This window comes from Cordyceps fumosorosea, assembly GCF_001636725.1.
Source record: "Cordyceps fumosorosea ARSEF 2679 chromosome Unknown scaffold_36, whole genome shotgun sequence".
NCBI lineage: Eukaryota > Fungi > Ascomycota > Sordariomycetes > Hypocreales > Cordycipitaceae > Cordyceps > Cordyceps fumosorosea.
Genome location: NW_017387336.1, coordinates 140,114 through 163,072, shown reverse-complemented (window position 1 = coordinate 163,072; position 22,959 = coordinate 140,114). Strand labels below are relative to the sequence as shown.

Genomic DNA, 22,959 nt, shown 5'->3' with positions numbered 1-22,959 from the left:
CCCCTTTACGGCCCGTTGCCGTCGTAACGCTCACTAATGCACCGTCAGTTTCGCTTCTCTCCGCTTCTCCCTGTGTGCATACCTATTCCCGGCATTGTGCTTCCGTTTTTGCCGCAGTTTGCGTCAGCCTCGTCCAGATGCACGCACCAACAGTCCGCCGGCTGGTCGATGCAGGATGCAGGTTCCCGTCACTTTCCCCCACAACGCGCCCCTAATAAAGCTCCACTACCCTATTTTGGCGGCCCCTACATTCGCGCCCGCTAACTAACTTTCCCGCGCCCCCCCTTCACAGTCGTCAGTGATTAAATTTTAGTGGCTTAATCGCCTAAATATAGCGCCTCTTCTACCACACAGTCCACTACTGTAGCCTCCTAGATATCACCTATGCCTCGTCTATTAGAAAAAGGACTCACTTAGATCTTAGCTACTACTATTATTTTAATCTAGTCTTCTTCTACCTTATCCTAATCTAGATATAATATAATTTCTTCCTTTATCTAGTCTTTAGACCTTTCTTACTCTTTATATCTCCTACTTATTTACTTCTTTACTATATTTCCAACAACATCGGATACTGCTTTAACACAGCCAATGACCACAAGCAGGCGCTTGAATGGTTCCGGACATCACAAGACTGGTGGCCAGCTTCGGTCAGGGACGGAAGTGAGACGCGAGAATGCCCCGCCTTCATTTTGAAGAACACTGCGCGAGCATGGTGTATCTTGACGATTTTGACGGTGCTGCGAATCTGCTTGACGTTACAGTTTCCAGACTCGAGAGCGAGGAGCCCTCAAATTGGGCCATGCGAGCATAGTAAGGACTCCACCATGCTGAGCAATACATTGACGGCTGACGCTTTAATGTTAGCGCATATTTTGTCATGGCGACTCTTTGGCGATGCCAGGAGAACTGGGAAGCAGCCCAAACTCTCTAAATCAAGGCCCAGAATACGAGGTTGAAAGGTGATCAAGCTCGTCTCCATCCTTTTAACGGCGGATGCATGTATAGGATGGGGGTTTGCTGCTTAGCACAGGGCAAATTCGAAGCTGCGGTGTGCGTTGATACCTGCGCCAAGGCAGCTGGATGCTCGCCACCATTTCCGTCGCGCTAATGATGAAATTCAGCAAGCACATACGCGAGTCGCTCGAGGTTACCGGGCTTCACCGAGCAAGCATGCTGGTTGAGCATGCGCGCAACCTGCTCAAACTGTTAGAGGCCGTAGGCAAGAGGGGCTGTCTTGATGGAGTTGACGAGATGGATGGGATGCGCGAGGAAGCGAAAAGGTGTCTGGAGGAACGGTATGGAGATGACGCATTTTGGGAGGAAGATGAGGATCTTGACCCCAATATTCTGGAGGTGAATGAATTTGGGTGCGCGGCTGTGCCCGGGCAAACCGTCTCGGGGGGGTGGCGGCGCGACTGATGGATGGTCAATCCTCCTTGTCGTTGTGCAAGTAACCCCAAAGATCCTATCATTGCCAATCCTCGGAAAGAATAACCCAGAAATATGACAGATATTCTTTTACAGTGCACAACGGTGAAATACTTTTATGAAACATACATACATACATACACAAAGATGCTCGCCTACAAACTCTAGCGACTGCCTGGCGCCGAAACTATTAGCGTCGCCGGGCCGCTCCGAAATAACGGGGTCCGCTGTAACTTGTAGGTGACAGGGCTACCCCGAACCGCTTATGATTAGGGCACCTTCCATGTGCACGAATCAACTGACCTTCGGGCTGTACATGGTTTGAAGCAGCATATTAATGCTTGCTTGAGTACACTGTCGTGTTGATCCGGATGGTCATGGGTGCAAGTGTTTTGGTCGTGTGTCGAATCGTGCCCGCCGTATATCGGGCATGGAAGCCAGAAAATGTGGAAGCAGGAATACGCTCTTTTCTCAAGCCATACTTGTTCGACGCGGGGTATCAGGAGACTGGCATCTCGAATAACTCTCTAGTTATTCACCCATCACCTCCTTGGTGATCAGTACCTCGCTCTTCCTAGTCGTGTTCTGGACGTAACGTTGGTTGCAGATCGCTGGCGGTCTCGCTGGGTACCTGGTCCGGGGAAGTACACGCTGTACATACATGCCCTCGCCAGGGACCGGCACTTTATAGCGCCGCTGGCCATGCACGACCTGTGTGGTTCGACATGTCCTGCAGTACCGAGAGAACTGAACGATGGCAATGGAGTCCAAGCACCGCCTTGCCGAATAGACGATAGAGGCAGGTCGCTCGAGCGGATGGACGTAACAAGTTCCTGCGGGCGACCTTCTCAGAAAGAGAAGAAGAGGAAAATAGAATAGCTATGGCTCCTTCTCATCCTAGGCGTATGTGGAGCTGCTTTGCTGCAGTAGACCAGGTCTTTTGTTTTGACGTAGATCCCCCGCATACACGCTACGGGTCTGCGGTGGAGAGAATTTCCCGTCGGCTATTACTCTGTACATGCGGAGGTACAGACATCCTAGACATGGACGAATGCACACATATCTTAAATGTAACCACGGGCGGCCCGGTACAATAAAGAACCATCGTCTTCCCGGCATTCAACGAAACGGGCGTACTCTTCCACCATGCTCACCAGCATCGCCCACGCCGTCGCCAAGCTCGTACAAGACTACGAAGCGGCACACCAGTCGTACACGATGAAGGGCCTGCTCGAGACGGCCCGCCGGGCACTCCCACATCTCCTCGCCATCGCGTCTGCGACTAGCGAGCTGCCCTACCGCTGCGCCACCGACGAGGACTGCAGCCTCAACGGCCTCTGCCGCGCCGGCACGTGCGCGTGCGACCCCGGCTGGACCGGCGCCGACTGCGGCGTGCTCGACCTGCGCCCTATCCGCTCGCGGCGCTCCGGCTACGACCGCGCGGGCGTCTCCTCGTGGGGCGCCAGCATCGTGCCGGACCCCGTAGACGCCGGGCTGCACCACCTCTTCGTCTCCGAGTTCGCGCACGGCTGCGGGCTGGACTACTGGGCGCCGTACTCGCGCATCGTGCGCGCCGAGTCGCGCGCGGGCGCCGCCGGGCCGTACGTCTTCGCGGAGGAGGTGGCGGGCACATTTGCGCACAACCCGACGGTGGTGTACAGCCCGGCGGACGAGTCGTATTTGATGTACCACATCGGCTGCCCGACGGACGTGGCGGGTGAGTGCGCATCGAAGAGGTTCGCGTGCGGCCCGGGGAACGCGAACAACGGCGAGAGCGGCATATCGGTAAAGGTAAGCAGGGATCTGCGGGCGTGGACGGATGCCGGGCAGGTATTCAGGGGCAAGGACAGCAGCGCGGACTGGGACGCGGACGTGACGAATCCCTCGGCGTTCCCGCTGCGCTCGGATGGCAACGCGACCGCCGCGGTGCTGCTGGCGTACCGCGGGTGTCCGCAGGACTGCCTCGGCGCCGAGATGATCAACATCGCCGTTTCCTCGCGCGGCCACCTTGGCCCGTACGCCAAAATCCAACCCGGCCCGGTGTTCCCGCAGGCCGCCGAGGACCCGTTTGTGTTTCGCGACGCGCGCGGCCACTGGCACATGCTGACGCACTCGCTGGAGCCGGGCGGCGGGTTCGGCGACGGGCCGCTGGTCGGGCGGCACGCGTACGCGCGGGACTACGCGGGCCCGTGGATGCTGGGGATGCGCTCGCTCGCGTTCGACACGACGGTGAGGTACGAGGATGGTGGGGAGGTGCGCTTGTTTCGCCGGGAGAGGCCGCAGCTGCTGTTCTCGAGGGATGGGCGGATGACGCCGCTGCTGCTGACGACGGGCGTGCAGCGGAAGGACGGCGGCGGGAGTTACACGGTCATCGTGCCGGTGGGCGACGCGGGCGTCGAGGCGCAGTAGCATTTGGAGGCGGGAGCAAGCATGCAGCGAATATGAATGAGTCTATTATTTAATTTTTATGCAGGTTTTGTCTATTGCTTTCGGGCTACCCAGAACTGCGCCTTGTACGCACTGGTGGTCAGCGCCTTGTCGTCGAAGCTGTACACGGCGCGCATGCCACGGACCGTGCGCCCGGGGATGGTCAAGCTGCCGTACTTCTCGTCCGTCTCCACGTAGTCGAAGCCCATCGTCTCCGTGATGGAGATGATCTCCTCCAGCGAGAGCTGCACCAGCGGGCCGGTGCCGTACAGCAGCGGCCCGAGGTTGATCCAGTAGCCGCCGGGCCGGAGCAGCTTCTCGATGGTGTCGAAGTAGCTCATCAGGTTGCGCGCCGTGTCGATGAAGAAGTACGTCAGCAGAACATCGTACGACCCCAGCTCGTGGTTGAAGACGGTGGTGAAGTCGCCCTCGACAAGCAGCACCGAGTCGCCGCCGCGGTCCAGGCTGACCTCGGGGAAGCGCACGGGGCGCAGCATGTCTCCCTCGGTGATGTGGTGTGACCACGTGTCGGCAAACGGGTGACACACGGAGGCGTTGGCGTCTGGGAACGTCTCAAGGAAGCGGTACGCGACGTTCATGAACGCGGACCACTCGTTGGCGGTGACCTGGAAGCCGCCGAGGCGGGCGACCTCGTGCGCGAGGCGGTTCAGCCCCGATCCGGGGAGGAGCACGCGCAGCGGGGCGGCGAGCTCCGCGCGCTCCGGGAAGAGCGTCTCGAGGGTGCCGAGGAGCGCGGGGAAGGTCTCCTCGCACTCGTTGGCGCCCGACGGCGACCAGTCGCGCACGTAGTGCTTGAGCGCCTGCGACACGGACGTGCGGTCGGCGCGCTTGCCGGCGGCGAGCATCTCGGCGGCGTGCTTCTTGAGCTCCTGCGGCGGGACCTGGTAGTAAGCCAGCGCGCTCTGGACGATGGTGTCGCAGAGTCGCTGGTTGAGGGCGAGGTGCTCGTCAACGCGGTCAAACTTGGTTGAGTACTGGATGTGGAGGTCCAGCAGCTGCGAACGACTTGTCAGCGGGTGGGTTTGGGAGGGGAGGGAGAAAAAGGAACAGAAAGGGACTTACTGTTTTGTGTTTTCGGCCCAAGTGCTTGTAGAGGCCGCGGAAGCGCTCCAGCTCGACCTGCTGCCGCTCGTAGTAGCTCTGGAAGCCGTAGAGCGCGTCGAGGAGGCGGTGTCGCGGATGCGCCGACGACCAGTTGCGGTCGCGCTGCAGCGACTGCAGCAGCCGCACCTTCATGGCCTCGTGGCGCGAGCCTTTGACGGGTTCCTGGGCGCGGCGGAAGCTCTCGAGCAGGTCAATGGCGTCCTCGGAGTCGTGAGTCGTCTGAGACTGCTCGCGTGGTTGGTTAGCGCGGATGAGACAAGATGAGGGCTACCTTGGGGACGCACCGGGATCTGCTCAGCAAAAATCTCGGTCGACGCGACGGCCGATTTGATGCGACCCATGGCATCGCCGGCACCGTAGTAACTGCCAAATATGCCGAGGAGGAAGGTCGCCAGTGCTCCGACGACGAGCAGGTTGAAGGGCATTGCGAACATCATGACGAGGGAAATGAGCACGCCGCCAAAGGCCACTGGCAGTAGATTGTCGCGCTGCACCATGGCAGTAATTAGGAGGAGAGCAGGTAGAGGATTGACCCGGCCGTTTGCTGTTCTGCTCTTTTTTCTGCTCGTCGTCTCGTCTCGTCTGCCAAGCGCGTGGCGCTGTTTGGAGGACCTTGATGGTTGGTGCAGAGAAAAATTGGCTCCACGGTGAAGCTGGAGCGAGATGGCTTTGTCGTGGCGGGGGGTTACAGGCATAACATGCAGCACGCTATAGTGGTATAACGAAAGCGGAAAATTAGCATAAATGTCAGAAAGTAAAGCTAGTCGCTGATTTTTTGGAATGAATTTTTTTCACAGCGGTGAGGGCAGCGATGGCGCAACACGACCTCGCTGCATGTCCATCGCTCTTCCGTTCAAGACTCAAAGACAACTATCACAACTGAGATGGTCAAGTAGCTTGCAGAAAAAGATTACTTCATTAATAAGCACACCCAACTCAAGAATTTCTGAAGATTCAAAACTCAAACAGAAGCTATAGTATAAAATTCGAGGAGAGTATAAAAATCGGGCAGATCCAAATATAGACAATCAAACAATGACAATCCTGTTCTTGCGAATCCCAGTTCTAATCATATCCATCGCTCATATCCATACATCAATCACGGTGCGCTCTACTCGCCCCGGCGAGGATACTTGTAGGCTGAGCGCAGCCAGCGCGGGAGCCACGACGCAGAACCCGCTGCGTCGCCGCCCCCTCGTGTCTTGTTCCCAGCCGCGAGTCCCTAAGCGTCCTTGCGCGGCGCGGCATCACCGTTGGCGGCGGCGGCCAGGTTCTTGATGCCCCAGGGCGGCTGGCCGTCCGGGCCGGCAGCGGCCTTGGCGGCGAGGTTCTTGACGCCCCAGGGGGGTTGGCCGTCGGGACCGGCGTCGCCACCAGCAGCGAGGCTCTTGACGCCCCAGGGAGGCTGTCCTTCGGGGCCGACAGTGCCGGGCGCGCGTTCCCTACGGACGGCGCTCTCTTTCGGGCTGTCGTCCTGGGGCCAGCCGGAATTGCCGTCGCCGCCGGCTGCGGATACAGTGCCGTTCTTCGGGCTGTCATCTTGCGGCCATCCAGAGCTGCCGTCACCGAGAGCCGAGACGGTGCCGCTCTTCTTCGGGCCGTCACCTTGAGGCCAGCCAGAGCTGCCGTCACCGGCCGCCGCTGAGAAAGTGCCCTCCTTCTTCGGACCGTCACCTTGAGGCCAGCCAGAGCTGCCGTCACCGAGAGCCGAGACGGTGCCCTCCTGCTTCGGACCGTCACCTTGAGGCCAGCCAGAGCTGCCGCCACCGAGAGCCGAGACGGTGCCCTCCTTCTTCGGGCCGTCACCTTGAGGCCATCCAGAGCTGCCGTCGCCCATCGGCGCGCCGACGGCAAAACCTTTGGTGCCCCAGGGCGGTTGGCCGTCGGGGCCCTCAGTCATCGCGGCAAAGTTCTTGACTCCCCAGGGCGGCTGCCCATCGGGGCCCTCGGTGGCCATGAACTTGGCCATGCGCGTGGGGAGGTGGTGGTCAGCGGAGGATTCCACCGGCGTGGAGGGCTCCTCAGCGCTGACGGTGCCGGAGCTCACTCCAGTAGACGCCTTGGAGGGCGTGACAAGGAGGTCCTTGGCATGATGGAGGTGCTGGTCGTCTGCGGTGACGAGAGTCTTGTTGGTCTCGTCACGAGGGATGTTGGGGGTAGCCATTGTCGGCGTATGCAGTGTGGTGGAAGGTTGCTTGTTGATGTTGCAGCTGTTGCCGTTGCTGTTGGTGTTGCTCAAGTCGATGTTGTGATCTCTTTGTCTTTGTGTTTATGAGGAATCAGAACGCAAAGCCCTCGGGGATCCGGCACTGCTTTATAGACCCGTGAGGCCTTGCCGCTCTGTCGGACTCGCCCTGGCCGTCCAGCCTTATGACACCATCTACCGTCGAGCACAGCCATGATTGCAGAACGAGGCCGTATTGGGGCAAGGTCGGGCGTTTCGGCGTAGGCTTACCACGCGACGCCGTTGACGAGCCAAGCTCCCTCCCTTGTACGCAAATGTGGCCGTTCCGAGACCCAGAAACGGGCAGAGGGGAGTCATCGCCTCGCTGGTGGAGGGGGACCCGGCGAGCCCGGGTCCCTGGGAAGGGAGTCATTTGGCATACGAGCCAATGGAACTCTGTCTTCGACCTAGCTGGGCAATTGAACAAGGCAGGCACAATTGTTGCCTAGCCGTGTAAGCTGCCAGCCTCGCCCTAGCGCTGAAGGGTTCGGGGGCCAATTGGGAGGGAGAATCGTACTTTGCTCGTCGAGTGTATACCGGGGACGGAGAGAAAATAGCGTCAGTGCCGTTGCCTTGGCTCTCAAAACAGACGACGAAATTGGGGTTCAGCTGGCGGGGTGGAGGTTGGCGCGCTGCGCAGCCTCGCATGGAAAATCCGGACTTGGTCAGAAAGCGGAAAGGAGCAGCGTCGATCGCCCGGGGGGCTGATTTAGGGCATATTTTGGTGTTCGTCGTCATAACTAACTAGTTGCTCAATTGGAAAGAGTACGCCTCGCGATAAGTTTTTCCGGACACCCTCCTCGGCGACATTTCCTCGTCGTCCCTTACTACATACGAGCCCGCAGGCAAGTCCGGCGCAGGAACAATACCCAGGATGGAGGCAGGCCGGGTTGACGCAGGGAGGGTGCAGCCGCAGCTGATGGAGGATGCTCCTGCATATCTGAATTGAACTTGGTAAAACAGCTTCCAGAAGGCTGTGGGTTCTGTGTGTGCGTGTGTGTGTCGCACCGCATCGAGGTTTTGCAAGGGCACAGTAAGCCGAGCATAAAGCCGATATGGAGACACGCAGAAAGCGACCGAGTAGAATTTTCTGTCTCACTGCTTAGGAAAAAAAAAAAGACCCAAGGAGGGCATAACACGATAACAACTCAATGAGAAGCGAAGTCGGCTTCTGGCACGCACCCAGCGTTCATTGGCGAAGCTGGTGTTCACGAGGCTATGCCAGGAGACCGCTGGCACCATCTTTTGGGCCTTGGCGTATATCCGCATGCCTGAGAGAGCTGACGAGCACCGGCCAAGGACCGCCCTGAAACGCTACCCGGCATTGGCCAATGGTGGTGCTCTGCCGGCGCCAGCGTGGCACGGCGAGGACCGGATAGAGACGAAGCTGATGGATGCCACTCAGGGCGGTGATTTGACTGGCTATGGGCATTTTGACCCCCTAGTATTATCGGAATTGGCATTGGCTCCTCGCAAAAGTGACGCCTGTTGCGACAGCAAGTCTGCGAAACAAGCGAGGTGTTGCCGCCCTCGTCGCATCATCTCACCCGCGGAGATGACGCCGCCGGATCACGGCCCAGGTGACTTGTTGTCGGCCAATGCTACGGAGTGGTTGGTTAAGAATTGGTTTGAGGCACGTCATCACCTCCGATGCACGAATTTGCTTCACCATTTGCTCTTCCAGCTCGTCTCGCAGTTTCTTCGCCATTCTCTGTCGTCGGTGTTGTCCCCCACGTCGCGTAAGCAACCAGTCAGGCTCCCACGCAACGTGGCATGTATTATGGCTTGCAGCACTCCCGCCTATTATTTTATGCGCATTATAGGTGACAGTTCCGGCCAGATGCGGTCTCGCACAGCTTGTTAACTGATTGGTTGATTCTACACCGAGCAAGGGTCAGGCACTGTAGTCCTTGTCCATGAAGCGACTGTAGGGTAAGATATGATTCATTCGGTCATTTATGTACAATGCACAAGCTAATAACGGTTGCCCCATGGACAATGGGCGAAGGAGAATTTTTTTCTGCCACTTGTCTCCTTTCAGATCTGCAGCTTTGTTGCATTTAATTAAAGTCAATGGCAGCTGAACTTGACGTCATGCACAGGCAGACAAATATATTGCTGCGAGGCTTTTGGCTGCGAGCATTGCAGCGGCCATGCCGTCGTCTACGCAGCTGAAGTTCTCTACATAGATAACGTGACACGAGCGTGACAAAAAAAAAAAAAAAAAAAAAAAAAAAAAAAAAACCCTCAAAAAAAAATTCTCGGTGCAACGGTTTTCACATTCATCAAGAAATTTTCGCCTAGTGTGTGAAGCGCATCTTGCTGTCCGTATGGTACAGGGGGGTAGCATGGAACCTGGATATGCGACGGGTACAGCCTGGTAAATTTGATACAGTGAATCCTGGAATTGGTATAACTCAGCGAGGAAGGAGAACCCTAATGTTTTTGACCAAGAAAAATTAATGGCTTCCTGAGCGACCGCAAAAGGCGCTCATAGCTATGAGGAAATGATCTTGTGGACACGGCACTATGAAAATGCTATTCATATCCTACTGCACAACAACGGGCACGAAACAGCGTGTTGAGTACGTCACTGTACGTTATCTTGCATCCTCTGTGCATCTTTATTGGAGATCTTCGGAATATATGATTTCTTTGGCCTCGAATGGCCTGACTTTCATTATCCGTCCAGTAATACACTCTAATCGTACAATTTCAACTGGTCACTCTTCCAGTCCGTGATGCGATGTGATGCCGGGCAGATCTACCCGTTGAAGCCGTGGTCAGGGCATGCCATTCCGCCGCACATATTTATTGAGTCAACCCGCCGCGCTTCTCTAGATCCTACAACTGTCCTGCATATTCACCGAACCCGACCAAACTGCGCCATGCCTTCCCGGAAGGAAACACAGAGAGATGGGAGCCCTTGTGAGGATGGAGACTCCGAGGACATCGTGACGGCGCTTGGCTCCGTGCCGGTGACTGTCCAGCGACGGCCCTTTATACAGCCCGAAGATGACGAAAAGCTTGCACAGGCCGGTAAGTGACAGGATAATTTTCCCCTTCAGATGCATAAATGGTAATGACAATGGGCAACATAGGAACGGCTAGAGCCAACATTGCCGCTTCGCACGAGCATCCCGACGGCACGGCCGTGGACGGCTGGAGCGAGCACCACAAGCACCAAACGGTGTGCACTGCATATTGTTTCAAGGTGTAATTTACGCTGACATGTTCGTGTTGCAGGTCCTACAGCAGCATTGCGAGTTCTTCGACCGGGTAGGCCAAGTATCTCTCCATCAAGCTGCCATGCACTTACACTGCGTAGGACAGGGACGGAGTCATCTGGCCCGTGGATACCTACGTCGGCTTCCGCAGACTCGGCTTCAACGTCATATTCTCCGCGCTTTCCGCCTTCATCATCCACCTCAACCTTTCCTACGCGACGGTGGAAAGGCTCCTCCCAGACCCCCTTCTCCGCATCTACCTGGCGCGCATCCACAAGGCCAAGCACGGCAGCGACAGCGACGCGTACGACACCGAGGGCCGCTTCAGCCCGCAAAAGTTCGAGGACATCTTCGCCAAGAACGCGGCCGAGAAGGAGAGCCTGACGGCCGGGGAGGTGAGGAGGATGCTGAGCGGGCAGCGGCTGGTGTCGGATCCGGTTGGATGGGGCGCTGCAGCATTCGAATGTGAGTGATGTACCCAGGAGCCGCTCTCGTCTCTCCTGAGCATGAAAGAAATTGATCGCTCTTACGAGATGGCATTGTTGCTGACGACGGGCAGGGACTGCCTTGTATCTCATGCTCTGGCCGGCGGGCGGACGGCTGAGGAAGGAAGACGTCCGGCGGTTGTATGATGGCAGTCTGTTTTATCAGATCGCCGCAGAGCGGGAGAAGGATTCGTCGTCGTGAGATCTACCAGCCATGTCGGATGGAGCGAAAAATGACGTGCAATAATGCCAAGGGGGCAGAAGAGGACGCTCATGTAGACTGAGAGCCTTGCGGTCACGGGAAGCAGGCAAATTGAAGATGGATTCAGGGATGGAATCCGAGTCTGTGGTTCTAACGCTTTGTTTTCTTATTCTTTTTCTTAACGTGAAAAGAAAAGCAGAATGTTTACTTTGTATGGAAAGCTCGTTGTTCGCAAACTTGCACGTGGAGGTGTAATTATTGAAACAGGGTTACATGAATACACCGGAGAGGGGCGCCTTAATCACCCATCCCTAACAACTACTTTGTAGCTGCATGTTCTTCTTTTTTTTTTTTAGAATTTCATCTCCTTTGCAGCGGGTGCGCGAACGACCTCGCTCGCCAACTCCACGGCTAATACCAGTACGCACCACCATCCTCGCCGTCCAGCCTCCCCTCGCCGCCCAGCCTCGCCAGCAAGTCCTTGACCCTGACCACCACCGCCTTGCCGTACTCCGGCCCCGGCGGCGGCATAGCGACGCTCAGGTTGTTGCGCAGCCAGACCGTGCGTCGCTTCAACGCGGCCGCATCCACGGCCTTGCGCATCACCGCGTAGTCCTCGTCGCCGTAGCCGCCGCCGAGAATGACCGCCGCGGCGCCGCGGGCAACGTTTCCCGTGCCGACGCTGCTGGGAGCCGTGCTCGTCGGGACGCGGCCGGCGAGGACGAGCGGAAGGTCGGCGACGCCGGCCTCGGGGGTCTTGACAAAGTGAACCACTGGCCCGGGTTAGCAGGCGGGCGGGCAATGGGGAAGGAAAAGGGGGCACGTACGTTCATATTCGGGCTGGAGTCCGGCGGCGACGGCTTCGCCGATGGCCTCTCGCCGGCCGCAGACGATGACGGGGATCGCTTTGGCGGCCATGGATGAGGCGGAGAGGAAGCGTGATGCTGTGGTGTGACGGAGGGTGAGGAGAGGTGGTGAGCGGACAATGATGCCGCGACTTTGGAGATAAAGTCTGGATGAAATCATGGCTTCACGGATGGATGGATGGAATTGCCCGAGTTTATGCCTGACCTTTAAAATTTATTCACGCTGATGGGCGCTGACTAGTGGCCACCGGTCGCTGAGTGGCGTGTTTGCCGTTGAACTTTGTGAGAGCCAGGATCTGCAAGTGGTTAAGAGCATGCGCTATCCAACGGTGCATGTCTTTGCTAAAAAGGGACTCGATGAGGAATTGGCGCCAGACTACATCATGATGCGACAAAACGGACGATGCGAGACTTGGTAGAGTGTTGGAGTGGTTGACTGTTGCTTCACGTGCCCTCATTGTACAGAACTGCCACTTCAGCAAACTAACACTGGCTAGTTAGCTATGGATGTCGTCCCTCCTTCATCACCATACACAGTACCGAATTGCCTTCGATACTGGCTTCCTTGCTTCGTCATCAAAGCATCGTCGCTCTCACCGTGCCCTTCGCTCTGCTCCGTACACAATGCCATCTCGACCTCTTATCCTCAACGAGCCCCTCGACCATGGGTTGCTTGGCTTGGCCTACAGGGCCGCATCGACTGTGCCTGCAATTATTCATCACGCCCAAGAATAAGTGCACAAGATTTCACATCTCAAGTTTTATTGTCTATGAACTTGCCGACGGAGTTGTTGCGCGAGTATCTCGAGTGCCCGTTGGCTAGTCAACAGTTCTTCTGCTGCCCGTCGCATCGATGCCGCTCCCCCGCCTGCCAGCATCCTTCTCCAACTGCGTTCAAAACACGACTAAGACCAGGTGACTCTGATCTCTGCCTCGCCATATCTGCCCCGGATGCCCTGCTTCATCGACGTGCCCGGCTCCGGGACCCAGGTGACGATGGCGCCCGCGATGGAGTCGTTGGGCGAGAGGTCCGCGTCGTGATCCCAGAGATCCACGTCCGTCACGAGCTTGTCGTCCATGGCCACGGCCATCACCTTGCGCTCCAGAGGCACCTTGTCCCCCGGTTTGAGCTCCACGTACGACTTGGAGTCCTTGTTGAACAAGTCGCGCTTGCCGTACTTGGTCGTCGCGATGACCTTGCCGTACACGTCGGCCGGGTTCTCATCATCGCCGTTGATCAGGATGACGTCAATGTCCGCCTGCGCGGCGTTGCCCATGACGACGTAGTTGGCCGTGGCCGAGCCGTAGGCGCCGGTGACGGTCTTGTTCTGCAGCTGGTCCAGCACGTCGCCCTTGTCGACGAACTCGCCGAAGCTGATCTCGTCGTCGGGCGAGGCGTCGGCGTCCTTGTCGGTGAGCTTGAACTCGAGGACGAAGCCGCTCTCGGCGGAGATGGAGCGCTGGGCCGGGCCGGTCAGGTGAGCGATCTGACCGGGCGTGATGGACTCGTAGTCGCTGCGCTCGCGGTTGTAGATGTCCTGCTTGCCGATGGAGTCGGTCGCCTGGATGGTGCCGTAGAGGTCGCCGGGGTTCTCATCGTCGATGTTGTTGATGCGCACCCAGAAGATTTCGGCTAGCTGGCGGCCGGCGCCGAGGATGATTTCGCGGGCCTTGTCGCAGTCGCCTGTTGACACGGGAGATTAGCGTACGTGGCGACAACAACATCCGTGGACAGTCACACGTACCTCCGTCGCGACGGCCGAGATGCGACTTGGACGGGACGGCCAAGATGAGGATGGCGAGAAGCGCTTTGCAGTCGAGGCCGCTGTAGTTCTTGCTCTTCAAGCTGTGGTAGTCAGTCCGCTCGATGCCGTAGTCGGACGCCCTCAGCTCCTCCAGCACCTCGGCGCAGTCCTCATCATTGTCAGCTGGTGATGTCTTGGTTAGTCGATGATGACACGCGGGTGGACGGTAGGATGGAACGACTCACTTTCTCCCTCACGCTTCGTTAGACTGGAGCAGCTTGCGGTGGGCGTGTAGTAAGTCTTGCCACGGGCGACGTCGGCGCAGGAGTCGCCGTTGTCAACAGCGCGAGCGGTGACGTGCTGAACGCAGAGCAGGGTGCGCACGAGCGCGTGGAGGTATTTCACGTGCATGGTAAAGAAGGTTGGAAGCCTTTGGCAAATTGAAACGAGAGGGGTATAGTAGTTTGGTTGCCTGGGCTTTATTCGCTGACCCGACCATCACCAAGCCGTCTTGGGTGCTTTATAGATATATATACATCCTGTAGGAGATGCTATCCGTAGTCCTACGCAGGAGGCATCTTGAAAGAGTGAATACCTTGCTGCTTCGCGAGTCATGAGATTCATGTCAGTAGGTTGAAAGGTGAAGCGATCCGTATTCCGAGAGAGCATATGCCCATGTGCTATAGACCTGGTGTACGGCCGACCACGCCATCTACATGATGTCGCGAGCCACGACAGACCACGGAAGTGATGCCCTTTGAGCAGCACTTGTCGGAAATTGCACGCGCACCTTGTGCTATGTATCCAAGTATACCAGTTAATCAAGATCATAAGACGAGGGATCATGCCCTGCCCTGTGGAAAGCGCCCTGGGCTCGGTGGGAACCCATCATGCCCACTATAACAACAAGGTGGCATTGCCGAGCCCGCCCGGCGGGTAGCTTGGCGGGTATTTTGTTTGCCGACTGCACGGCAATTGCGGGCGGCTCTGTCGAGTGGAAGAAGATAAGTCACATGAATACATGCAGTAGTGTATCTTGCCTTGTGAGTTTGCAAGGCATGGCTGTGGGAAATTAGATGAACACTCTACAGGCTGCATCAGCACAAGCGGCGATGCGTCACGGCAGTTGTGGGCGGCCGCATACACGAAAGGTTAGATGCGGATTAGCATTGGAAGTACTGTTCCTTGCTTTAAAGGTTGAAAAGAAATAAGCTTCGTGGAAATTAGAAAAATGACGTTGTAGTAAGTGGGTAATATTAGCAACAGTGCGGGGGATATTCCACACCTAGTTGGGCTTCTGGAAAGCCCGGCCAAAGACGCTTATACTACAAGCCGATAGCTGCTTGGGATACTGTGAAGATGTAAAATAATACAAACAATGACATGCAGAGCAAGTTTCGTACGCCTCACGGCGCACCTCGTCTATTTTATCTAGTCAAATCTATAGCGTTCATGTTCTACTCGTCCTCCTCGTCCTCGTCCTCGTCCTGCTTCGGGTCCGCCATCTCGCCCGCCAGGATCTTGTCCGGGATCTCCGTCTGCAGCACGCCCTCCGCATCGCGATACTCCTCGCGCGAGTACAGCTCGATGCCGTCATACCCGCAGCTGTCCACCGCGTTCCACAGCGTCCAGGCCGCCTTGAACGGCACACGCCACTTCCACCAGATGGTCCCGTCGACCACCTCGGCCGGCCCGACGATCGGCTGCTCGTCCCAGTCCTCCAGCGCGTACGAGTAGTGCAGCACCACGGCGCCCTGCTCCTCGGACTTGTCGTCGAGGACGGCGAGCCAGTCGCCGGCGAGGCTGGTGGAGGCGCCGCCGGTGGACCGCTTGATGAGCGGCTCGACGAGGGCGCGCAGCTGGGCGTCGGGGGCAGAGGCGAAGCCGGTGGCGAAGTCGGCGATGGGCGGCGAGGTCGCCCACTCGTCGAGGGACGCCTGGTCGGGCGTGCGGACGAGGCTGAACATGTTGTCGGCGTTTTCGGGGATGGCGCACTCGGCCATGAGCTTCTCGATGACCTAAGGGCGCAGATGTCAGCTAGCTCTCCGTTTGCGCAACGGAGCAGCGTGGGAATCGGATTCCGTACCCTTCCGGGGACCTCGGCGGTGCAGAATAGAAGAATGGCAGACATGATGAGCTTTAGCGTGTAGGTGAGAGACGGGAAGCGTGCAGCAGCAGTGTGGTGTCCAAGAAGAAGTTGCAGATGGTGAGGATGCTGAGTCGCGAGTGGCCTGACAAGTACACGTTGTAGTTACTTGCTGAAGAAGTGGATTCTGGCCCGGCAGTTGGCGGCTGTCGCCAAACTTGACACCTTTTAGTTCTTTTAGTTGGTTGATATTTTAGTTAGCACTCTAATAATCTGAAACACAAGTATTCCCTGTTTTGGAAGGGGGTGCTTTTATGACGCAGCCACCACTCCCCTCCCCCGGAGCCCGTCCAATATTCCCAGAGCCTGGATTTCGGTGACCGAGCAATACAATAAACTACCTAGTACGCCGATACCAATCAAGCAATATAACGAACCCTTTCCAAGCATCCGGATCTCGCTGGTACCTATTCCTCATACGGGCACAGGCACGGCGTCCGCGCCCTCCAGAGCATGCATGGCATGGCGGCTAGTCATGTCAAAGGCCAGTCCTCGTCGGACAGTGGTGGGCGCAGTCTGCTCCAAAAATTAACGCAAATCGAGCGAGCACACCTGCCGAACCATGCTACATAACTATAACATGCCATGAACTAGAATGGCCTTCCCACCCAGCAGTGGCACGCCAAGATAACCATATACGGGAATGTAATACTAATCCCGCTGGATAAGTGACCCCATTGATGGGATGCTAAACCCGGTCTACCAACGATACCTGACGAACCGAGATATTGATTCCATCTCAGCCATCACAGCATCAGCATTCTTTGACCATCCTCTCAGCTACTTGCACCACTCCGACTTCTTTCCTCAAGCATCATGACTCGCTTCAATGCGTCCTGCCCCGACGAAGGCCTTGCGCTTATCGTCAGTAAGCGCGGTATAGCCCGGACGGCAGTTGCAGAGAGCCCTGAACAACTGACTACATCTCGGTAAGTGAAGGTAAATGCAACAAGATGAAGACGGCAGTGAACAGGCGCTTGTTGGGATTTGAGAGTACAAAAGGACGATTGAGCCTTGAGGTAATCCCCGTTACTTCAGTCGCCTCACAGATACAAAAGAAGAGACAACAGTCTTTTCACCAGCACTTTCTGCAACTCACACTCGCTGTTACCCTTGTTTCTCCTTGAAGATGCAACTTTCTGCTTCCCTGTTGCTTGCCTTCTGCGCCCTCGGGCTGCAGGGCGCCGTCGGCACGCCCATCCTCGAAGGTCCCGTGGACATTGGCGCGCTGGACCTCGGCCCCAAGGACGACAACACCACCGAGCTCGTCGCTCGTCAGCCCCCTCCTCCCGGCAGTACCAACGCCAACCCCATCATCGCCGAGCTGGACCTGGACGGCACCAAGATGAACATGCTGCCCTTCGAGGCCGACTGCTACGCCATCCTGTGCCTGAAAGCTCCCGATGTTTTGTAAGCCGACGCGGGCTGACCCTTGGCCCCTCTGCCTTGCTCTTTCTCTTACTGACAAATTAAACCTGGGGATAGGCAGCGCGTCGTTGGCAAGGTCATCAACCGCAATCGCAGAACTAGCGGAGTTTGCAAGTCCCCGTTCAAGAGAGGCAAGGCAAAGTACAAGCTCGACAAGCTCCTGCCCCCTACCCACAACACCTGGGGCACGTTCGACTCACCGGAGGAGTATCCCTTCGCGTCCTCCGAGCAGGGCGGAACCAAGTGCGTAACATGATGCCGTCGCGAGCTTCTCCGCGCCAACTTCTAACACTCCACTCTTCAAGCGCCTACCTGTTCCCGGTCAGCCTCGCCTCCCAGAACTCCCAGGGAGGCACCCTGAACGGGCTGCTTTCCAAGTACGACATCAAGGCATACGATCCCGCCAAACAGGGTACCCCCGGTGCCACCGACCGCACCTGGTACAAGATCGAGTACAAGGGAAAGCTCGGGTGAGCAGTTCTCCGTCTCCAAACGCCGGGATTTTCGCGACGGCTAACACAGACTCAACCAGCCCTTACTGCACCGCCCTCATGGCGAAGGACACGAGCGTCTGCAACAAGAACTTTGACGGCAAGGGTGACTGGGGCTTCGACGTGGCCGACCAGGCTTACAAGTACAACAAAGGGGATTACCAACGGATCCCAAGAGTGTAGAGCCCGTCGCGCAGAATGTTACAGTATCTAGCTGGAAAGACGATACAGTCGCTTAGCATGTAGGCCTTTCAATAAGAATCAACTATCCAAGCTGAAAGACCGGTACACGCGATTCTAGTAAGTAGGCTTCAATGGGAACAGATGCAGGGCAGAAATAAAAGATGTAGGTGAAAGGGAAGAAAAGAACAGGAAAGATGCAACGTCTAGTAGCATGCTTTCATAGTAAACGCTCAAGCATGGGTTATATACAGCGAGGCTGCCCTGCCCATGCCTACAAGATATAGTAAAAGTCTCACGTTATAAGATCATAGGGGAAAGCTCCCACCTACCTTAGAGTACTATATTAGAGCTAAAGAGGAAAGAAGTAGTAGCTATAGATACTTTATCTTTTATCTTTTTTATATATTTTTTATATTTTCTTTATATTCTTTATATTCTTTATATTCTTTATATTCTTTATATTCTTTATTTTTTTTTATAGTTTTTATAGTTTTTTAATTTTTTATATTTTTTTATATCATTTATATCATTTATATTTTTTATATCTCTTATATCCTTTATATCTTTCTTATTTTTCTTATCTCTTTTCTACTCACTTGTTCACCCGCCCCCTGACCCGCACGTACAGTACGGGCGGCTTACCTTGCGCGGGAAAACGCTGCGTGGTTTCCACAAACGGGTATTCGTTGAGCAACAGGCTGAGCTTCTCGAAGCCGAAGCTGCGCGGGTCAAAGTCCGGCTGCCACTTGGTGATGAGCCCTCCGAGACGCGCCACGTTGACCCACCCGTCGTCGTCGGAGACGGCCTTGATCGCGCTCTTGATGAAGGTCGGCGCGGGAATGGGCTGCTTCGCGGCAGCACCCTGCGCTGCGGCGCCATCCCTATGAGTAGCAGCAGCGGCGTCCTTGTGCGTCACGGCACTGCCCTCCGAGGCGACGTGGACGCGCTGCGTCGCGACGGCATCCTCCTGCGCTGCGGCGGTGGCGACGTCTCTCTGCGTCGCGGCGGCGCCATCCTTGTTCGTCGCGGCGGTGGCATCCTTGAGCGTCGAGGCGCCGCCGCCGACGTGGACGGGCAGCGACAGGTTGTCGAGGTAGATGAACTTGTCGCAGGCGGTGACCAGCGGCTGGGGCGTCTTGCGCTCGCCAAACCCGTAGACGACGAGTCCAGACTCGCGGATGCGCGAGGCGAGGCGGGTAAAGTCGCTATCGCTGGTGACGAGGCAGAAGGCGTCGAAGCGCCGCGTGTACAGCAGGTCCATGGCGTCGATGATCATGGCCGCGTCGCTGGAGTTCTTGCCCTGGGTATACGAGAACTGCTGGATCGGCTGGATAGAGTTCTCGAGAAGCCTCTCCTTCCAGCCGTTGAGCAGGCTGCCGGTCCAGTCGCCGTAGGCGCGCTTGACGAAGGGCGTGCCGTACTTGGCGATCTCGGCGAGCAGGGCGCTGGCCATGCTGGGGGAAGCGTTCTCGGCGTCGATGAGGACGGCGATCTTGGCGGGCTTCTCGCCAACGGACTGAGGGTCAGCCGCTATGGAGGTCATGGCCAAACCTTAAGCCAAGCCTTTTATATCCTGGCGATTGGTGATGCTGTGTTGTGCAAGATGTTTGGGCGCGTGTAGGGTAGGGCTTGGGTTGTGGCGGGGTCTCGGCGTCTGGGTGGATGAATGGCCCGCTTCTCGTATTCGTAACTAGTGCTCAGTTCAAATTCTGATTCCAACTGGACAACTGCATCGTCACTATCATCCCTACCATTAATATCAGCTTCAAGGGCGCCGGGAGCTCTATTAACCAGCGCAACACAGCCTCCAGCGTGGTGCCTCGCAAATCGACTGTGCAAAAAGCAGCGCTCTTCCTTCAGGTGCCATCGAGATACACCCCCGCGCCCGACCTGGAGCGGGCCCACCAACTAAAGTGAAGCGCCCCCCGTAAAGGTGGGGATTACAGGGGAGCTTACAGGGGCCAGTGACGTAAAGTCGTGGGCCCTGCGAGGGAACTCCCTTTCCTCCCTCCTCCCTCCTACCTTATTACCTACCCCGTGCCTGTGCCGCACGCCGGCGTCCATCATCTCCCATTCCGTGCCCAAGTGTCTGACGATTTCATTTCCTTCATCAACTGCAAGTCATTACTGTCCAGGCTTTCTCATTCTCCGAGCGTGCTCAGTCAAGCTCAATCCACCAACCATGCCAGGCAAGTTTGCCGAACAGTCACTCTCATCGCCCAGCGATCGCGTGACCCCTAACGCCAAACAGAAGCGAAAAAATACCCCGGGACCCTCACCCTCGATTCTTCGAAAGGTAGCGGAAGCTTTACATTCCACTATACTTCTTCTCTCTCCGCGAATGACAATAACTGGATCGGCATCTACTATGCTTATGGCGGTGGACCGGACCATGGCGAATATGTGCAAGATTCGCTAGCCTGGGATTGGGCTCCTTCGACTAAAGGAACTGTCTCCGTCTTGACAAAGAATCTCCGAAACGGCACGTACAAGGCCTACCTACTCGCTGAGGGCGGATACCGTTTGCTGGCGAAGCCACTCGTTGTCAACCTGGGCAGTCCAAGCGATCTGGCCTTGTTCACGAGCTCAATCACCACCCACAATGCTCGTCGCGGAGACTCCTTCACTGCCAACATCGGAAACCTTGTCAACCGCGCCGGCGATCCGAATACCCGCTTCTCTGCTCCAGAATGCGATTGTTGGGCCAAGGTCGATGACGATGGTATCATCACCGGAGTCCCACCAGCCGACGCCCACGATACCACCATCCGTGTTCACGTCACAAATGGCAAGGCGTCTGCTAAGCTTCAGGTTCACATTCCTGTTCGAAAGCAACGACAACCATTGGTTGAGACGTTACGCGTCTTGAGCTTCAACCTCTGGGTTGGCGGCCAGATGGTGAACAATCACCACGAAAAGCAGGTTCGCTTCTTGGCGCAGTCAAACATTGACATCGCCGGCATGCAGGAAAGCGGCGGCGGACATGGAACTCGCCTTGCTCGTGCACTTGGCTGGTACTCCTGGCAAGGTCCCACCGTGTCCATCATCACTCGCTACCCGATCGCAGAGGTCCTCGAGGCCCCCAACAAGTCTGTTGCTGTTCGCATCAGTCTCGATGGCACGGCGAACGACATTATATTCTGGAATTGCCATTTGGGCTACGATCCGTATGGGCCGTATGACTTCTGCTTTGATCACATGAGCTTCGACCAGGTCATGCGGCGTGAGGCTCAATCAGGCCGAACCCCAGAAATCATGGCCATCATGGCAAGCATGCAGGGCAGTCTGGCTAATGCTGACGATGTTCCGATGTTTTTGACGGGCGACTTTAACGCGCCTTCACATCTTGATTGGATTGATGCAACAAAGGATCAGCACTGTGGCAGGGGCTATACGGAGTGGCCAACGTCAAAATTCCCTGCGGATTCCGGCTTGATAGACTCGTATCGGGTTGTCCACCCGAGTCCTGTCTCTAAGCCTGGGATTACCTGGTCTCCGATCTACCTTGAGAACCAAGGCAGAAAAGAGCCCTTGGACCGCATTGACTTTGTTTATCACAAGGGTCGAAAGCTCGCCGTGGAGGACTCGACAGCACTGGTTGCGGGAAAGCCGGCTCCCCAGCCCAGACACGCGGACAATGAGTGGACTTCTGACCACAAAGCTGTCCTCACAGTTTACAGGTTCATCGATTCGGCGTCGGGAAACTGTGAAGCTGGGTCGGCATGAGAGTGAGGCGGGAGTTGTCGTTGGCCTCTACACACATCATCACTATAGATGGCCAAGAATTAGAGAGGAGACGAAGCAGATGGGCAAAAGGAAGCTATGTAGTTTATATAGACAAGACGCGCGGATCCATTATTCGCTGTTCTTTAGACTTGAAGCAAAACAACTCAGACCTTCTCCCCACTCACTGCATGTACATCCTCGCACGTCGATTCGATTGACCTCGTTGATAAATTTGACTTGTAGCCACTGGAGATTGTTAGCTCAATGACAACCAAATTGTCAAATAAAGGCACTTACAAAATGACATCCATGTCTTCCAACGTGCGCCCCTTGGTCTCGGGGAGGAAGAAGTAGGCCCAAACGACGGCCACGAGCATCCACGAGGCAAAGAAATACCAGGTTCCGTAGCCGAATGACTGGAATATGTAAGGGAGAGCCTTGGTGATGGCGAACTGTGTCAACCTGTCGCTCCCGTTAGTCTCCGTGGTCAAGCTTTGCTGCGTGGGCGATGATTTCCGCTGCCTACCATTGTACCAGGGCGGCCCACGTGCCCGTGAAGTTGCGCACCGCACCGGGGAAGATTTCCGCGGAGACGATCCACGGGATTCCGTTGAGGCCGAATGACCAGCTATGACATTGTGAGCAAACGACCAACGTTGCAGGGTGATGAAACTGCCTACAAGACGGAGTAGATCATGATCATGGCAGTGGCAGCCTTGCCGCCCGCGGCAGTCGAGGCGGATAGCGTCCCGCCAGCGGCAATCACGCTCGCCGGGTGGCCGATCTTGACATAGGTTCCGACGATCCAGAGACAGACCGAGCACATGAGAGACGAGATTATTGTTGGATTGCGTCGGCCCCAGACGTCGACGAGCAGGCCATAGAAGATGATGGACGCGACAGCTTGTCAGAGTTGTTAGCCCCAGGAAACGGATTGAGTCGTGCACGGACTTCTCACCCTTGACCAGCCCGTAGATGCCGGTGTACAGCGCGACGTCCTTGATGCCGAGCGAGGCGAAGAGCGTGGGGGAGTAGTAGTTGATGGCCGCGGCGCCGGACATGTTTTGCAGGGTGAAGGCGCAGCAGACGAGCAGCAGGCGGTTGCGCATGCCCCTGCGCGACAGCTCGACCAGCACGCCCCTCATCAGCGCCAGGGACCCGGTGCCGTGCCGGCCCGCCAGCCGCGTCTCGTCGGCGATGCGTCTCCGCATCAGGTCCAGGTCCTCCCGGACGTCTGCCGGGGGGGGGGGGGG

At 56.7% G+C, this 22,959-nt stretch overlaps 11 protein-coding genes across 11 annotated transcripts in view; 3 read left to right on the top strand and 8 right to left on the bottom strand.

The window, feature by feature from the left end:
- Positions 1-2,550: 2,550 nt before the first annotated feature.
- ISF_08856 (hypothetical protein) lies at positions 2,551-3,843 on the bottom strand (the record flags this gene model as incomplete). Its single annotated transcript, XM_018852459.1, has 1 exon — positions 2,551-3,843. The coding sequence occupies one exon, from the start codon at positions 3,841-3,843 to the stop codon at positions 2,551-2,553; it is 1,293 nt and encodes a 430-aa protein (XP_018700419.1).
- A 68-nt stretch (positions 3,844-3,911) lies between these two features.
- On the bottom strand, positions 3,912-5,480 carry ISF_08855 (N2227-like protein; the record flags this gene model as incomplete). The annotated part of the gene is made up of 3 exons (XM_018852458.1): positions 3,912-4,874; positions 4,942-5,208; positions 5,268-5,480. The coding sequence occupies 3 exons, from the start codon at positions 5,478-5,480 to the stop codon at positions 3,912-3,914; spliced, it is 1,443 nt and encodes a 480-aa protein (XP_018700418.1).
- A 725-nt stretch (positions 5,481-6,205) lies between these two features.
- Positions 6,206-7,147, bottom strand: ISF_08854 (hypothetical protein; the record flags this gene model as incomplete). The annotated part of the gene is made up of 1 exon (XM_018852457.1): positions 6,206-7,147. One exon carries the CDS (start codon positions 7,145-7,147, stop codon positions 6,206-6,208), a length of 942 nt encoding a protein of 313 aa, XP_018700417.1.
- A 2,948-nt stretch (positions 7,148-10,095) lies between these two features.
- ISF_08853 (caleosin domain containing protein) lies at positions 10,096-11,121 on the top strand (the record flags this gene model as incomplete). Its single annotated transcript, XM_018852456.1, has 5 exons — positions 10,096-10,246; positions 10,309-10,397; positions 10,454-10,486; positions 10,536-10,899; positions 10,994-11,121. 5 exons carry the CDS (start codon positions 10,096-10,098, stop codon positions 11,119-11,121), a joined length of 765 nt encoding a protein of 254 aa, XP_018700416.1.
- Positions 11,122-11,532: 411 nt separating this feature from the next.
- ISF_08852 (hypothetical protein) lies at positions 11,533-12,147 on the bottom strand (the record flags this gene model as incomplete). Its single annotated transcript, XM_018852455.1, has 2 exons — positions 11,533-11,894; positions 11,949-12,147. The coding sequence occupies 2 exons, from the start codon at positions 12,145-12,147 to the stop codon at positions 11,533-11,535; spliced, it is 561 nt and encodes a 186-aa protein (XP_018700415.1).
- Positions 12,148-12,892: 745 nt separating this feature from the next.
- Positions 12,893-14,143, bottom strand: ISF_08851 (hypothetical protein; the record flags this gene model as incomplete). The annotated part of the gene is made up of 3 exons (XM_018852454.1): positions 12,893-13,671; positions 13,733-13,915; positions 13,978-14,143. The coding sequence occupies 3 exons, from the start codon at positions 14,141-14,143 to the stop codon at positions 12,893-12,895; spliced, it is 1,128 nt and encodes a 375-aa protein (XP_018700414.1).
- A 1,046-nt stretch (positions 14,144-15,189) lies between these two features.
- Positions 15,190-15,863, bottom strand: ISF_08850 (hypothetical protein; the record flags this gene model as incomplete). Its single annotated transcript, XM_018852453.1, has 2 exons — positions 15,190-15,750; positions 15,819-15,863. 2 exons carry the CDS (start codon positions 15,861-15,863, stop codon positions 15,190-15,192), a joined length of 606 nt encoding a protein of 201 aa, XP_018700413.1.
- Positions 15,864-17,007: 1,144 nt separating this feature from the next.
- Positions 17,008-17,980, top strand: ISF_08849 (hypothetical protein; the record flags this gene model as incomplete). The annotated part of the gene is made up of 4 exons (XM_018852452.1): positions 17,008-17,288; positions 17,364-17,549; positions 17,612-17,776; positions 17,839-17,980. 4 exons carry the CDS (start codon positions 17,008-17,010, stop codon positions 17,978-17,980), a joined length of 774 nt encoding a protein of 257 aa, XP_018700412.1.
- A 592-nt stretch (positions 17,981-18,572) lies between these two features.
- On the bottom strand, positions 18,573-19,523 carry ISF_08848 (hypothetical protein; the record flags this gene model as incomplete). Its single annotated transcript, XM_018852451.1, has 1 exon — positions 18,573-19,523. One exon carries the CDS (start codon positions 19,521-19,523, stop codon positions 18,573-18,575), a length of 951 nt encoding a protein of 316 aa, XP_018700411.1.
- A 639-nt stretch (positions 19,524-20,162) lies between these two features.
- On the top strand, positions 20,163-21,706 carry ISF_08847 (exonuclease III; the record flags this gene model as incomplete). Its single annotated transcript, XM_018852450.1, has 2 exons — positions 20,163-20,276; positions 20,450-21,706. 2 exons carry the CDS (start codon positions 20,163-20,165, stop codon positions 21,704-21,706), a joined length of 1,371 nt encoding a protein of 456 aa, XP_018700410.1.
- Positions 21,707-21,870: 164 nt separating this feature from the next.
- The window catches only part of ISF_08846 (MFS quinate transporter QutD), a gene marked incomplete at both ends in the record, with an annotated part of 2,100 nt that continues 1,011 nt past the window's right edge, over positions 21,871-22,959 (bottom strand). Inside the window, 5 exons of the mRNA XM_018852449.1 lie at positions 21,871-21,952; positions 22,004-22,168; positions 22,233-22,334; positions 22,387-22,609; positions 22,665-22,940. Coding sequence (XP_018700409.1) covers positions 21,871-21,952; positions 22,004-22,168; positions 22,233-22,334; positions 22,387-22,609; positions 22,665-22,940 — 848 coding nt within the window. The remainder of the gene's footprint in view (positions 21,953-22,003; positions 22,169-22,232; positions 22,335-22,386; positions 22,610-22,664; positions 22,941-22,959) is intronic.